Consider the following 2648-nt stretch of genomic DNA (forward strand, 5'->3'; position numbering starts at 1 on the left):
CCAAAACGACTGCCGAAGAAGTAACTGAGAAGTCCGATGCAGTAGCCGATCAACTGGCGCTCGCTGCTAGCCATACTGAGAAAAATCCACATAGACGTGGGGGAGCCTACGCGAGTGATGGTGAAGGTAAGTCGGAAAGCATTTAAGTACATATTTTACAGTCTTCTTGCCCACAGACTACCCTTATGGTAACTTAGAGATGAATCTGATTCGACCAGAGAGCGAACCAGTGCACACTCAGATAACTGCCAAGTACACAGCCAGTCTGAGTGCAGCACGGCCTTATGAGTCGGGTTCACTTGAGGATGCCGAGACGGCTGAGGAATACGTGGCTAATGCAATGAAGATGCAACGATATGGAACTCGTCTCCGCGAGCCTATTCGTATACTGTCCACTGAAAGCGCGGTACAGAGTCCACCGAGAACGGCGCTACAATCCAGTGAAGACTCAACGAGCAATCGAGAGAGTTCCGCACCTGCCAACATCAAATACGAATACTATAATGTCCCACAACAACAACAACAGCAGCAGCAGCAGTCGTCACAACAGTTGGAAGAAAATCATAGAGCCTTACTGGAGGCACAAATGCGCGCCCAGTTACAGGCACAAATTCAGCAAGCACAGCAGCAGGTCGAAAGTCAACAACAGCAGCAGCAATTGGAACCGCAAACGGAGCGCAGTCAAGCGATCACCGCTGTAAATGCGGATAATGGTGTAGCGCAGCAGTCGGCACCGACCTACGGCAGAGAACCGGCTACACGCGCCTATGAGGTATACGACGACAGCGTGAACTCATACGAGGCCAATGGGGATGGCGGCGGCGCAGCTGATGGTGATGGCGTTGATCGACACTATCGCACCAAGTATATCTTTCAGCCAGCTTATCCGGGCGCTGGCGTACCGCAGGCCGAGCCTGAGCCAGAGCAGCTGCGTGTATCTGCCTCAACGGAAATACCAAAAGCGGAGATAATGAAACAAATCGAAAAATCGGTGATGAAGTACATGAAAGAGCTCGAGGCTGAGGGTAAGATCGTCACTTCGCCACAAGAAACGAAACCCTACCACAAAACGGTAACACTGCCAGCCCAAGATAAACATTTTGGTTCGACAACCGCACGCCCAAAATACCCAAGCGCGACGCCATCACACAATGCGCTCTNTCCGGTCGCTGGCGTACCGCAGGCCGAGCCTGAGCCAGAGCAGCTGCGTGTATCTGCCTCAACGGAAATACCAAAAGCGGAGATAATGAAACAAATCGAAAAATCGGTGATGAAGTACATGAAAGAGCTTGAGGCTGAGGGTAAGATCGTCACTTCGCCACAAGAAACGAAACCCTACCACAAAACGGTAACACTGCCAGCCCAAGATAAACATTTTGGTTCGACAACCGCACGCCCAAAATACCCAAGCGCGACGCCATCACACAATGCGCTCTACGTGAGCGGCGATAGCGGCAGCGCTGTATCATCACCAGCCACGGCCGCACACCGCGCGCCATCGGCGTCCAGCATTTCAGGATATGCGAGTTCTGCACGCCATCATGCACCCAAACATCAGCTTAAATCAGCGCAACGCTATCAGGCAGAAGCTGAGACTGCCTACCGCGCATCAGCCGGCGGACACCAGTCACATGAATTGACCGAGGCCCTCGCACCAAACGTGGAGTTTGTGTATAAGATTAAGACACGCGCGCCCCTACAAACAGCCACCGTCAAAACGATTTCAAAGCCGTATACACTGCCGCTCAAAGGCAACTTCGAACACTTCGACCACACCGCAGCGCTTAAGAATCTCGAAGATTTCGATCTGTCGCATGTGGTGACCACACAAGAACCCGATGAACGCCCATCCTCATTGAGCGCCAGTGTGACTGGCAAGCCGAACAAGCTTTACTTCAATTCGGAAATATATCACGACATCAACTCGTTACCGTACAAGCCGGAAAAGTCACGGGGACTCTCGGCGGCGGCAGCAGCTGCCGAATATCGCAAACTCAAGGCGAGCGGTGAGTTGAATGGCGACTACAAGGGCTACTCGGGCTACTTTGCTGAACCAGCACCACCGGCTGAGGCATCAGATGAAAAAGAAACGAGCGGTAGTGCTAGTGCCAGCGGGCAAGTCTCCGACGATGGCTACCCACTCATGAATCCCTATCAGTATGTGCTAAAAAAGGAACCATTGCCAAGCAAATATGAGGAGACGAGCGCCAGTTGGGTTGAGGCGCATGCTAAACCCGTCTACACGGCACTAACTGCATCGCAAAAGGGACTGGAATATGACAGCTATAGTCCAAAATTCAATAACAATCCTGAAGGCTATGGCTACCAGCACTCATACAAAGTTGAACGGGAACGTGAGCGGGAGCGGGAGCGCGACCGCGAGCGGGAACCCCAACATAACGGCCACAAGTATACAGTTAGTAGACCAAATGGCGCGAGCAGCAAGCGTGGCAAACGCGGCGGGGGCCTGCCATATCCCAATGTTAGTAAGAAGGGCTTACGCGGCGCGGCTGTAAAGGACATCGAAGCCAATTTGGCGCTGCGTCCACCACCGAAAAAATAGGCACTTCTAAGCCACTAGGACTATGCATGACAGCCACGAAAGGACGGAAGAAGCTGCACAAGCGTTGCAGAGGGGATGACAGGGT

The 2648-nt window shown here is 52.6% G+C and overlaps 1 protein-coding gene across 1 annotated transcript; it reads left to right on the top strand.

Moving 5' to 3' along the window:
• Positions 1–8: 8 nt before the first annotated feature.
• Positions 9–2563, top strand: LOC108355092 (uncharacterized; the record flags this gene model as incomplete). The annotated part of the gene is made up of 3 exons (XM_017606264.1): positions 9–126; positions 177–907; positions 1184–2563. Coding segments are annotated over 3 exons (2229 nt in total), but the record flags the coding sequence as incomplete, so codon positions are not given.
• Positions 2564–2648: the final 85 nt, after the last annotated feature.

Source organism: Rhagoletis zephyria, unplaced genomic scaffold, assembly GCF_001687245.7.
Source record: "Rhagoletis zephyria isolate East Lansing unplaced genomic scaffold, Rhagoletis_zephyria_1.1 Rzeph_scaffold_42145, whole genome shotgun sequence".
In the NCBI taxonomy this organism is placed as follows: Eukaryota; Metazoa; Arthropoda; class Insecta; order Diptera; family Tephritidae; genus Rhagoletis; species Rhagoletis zephyria.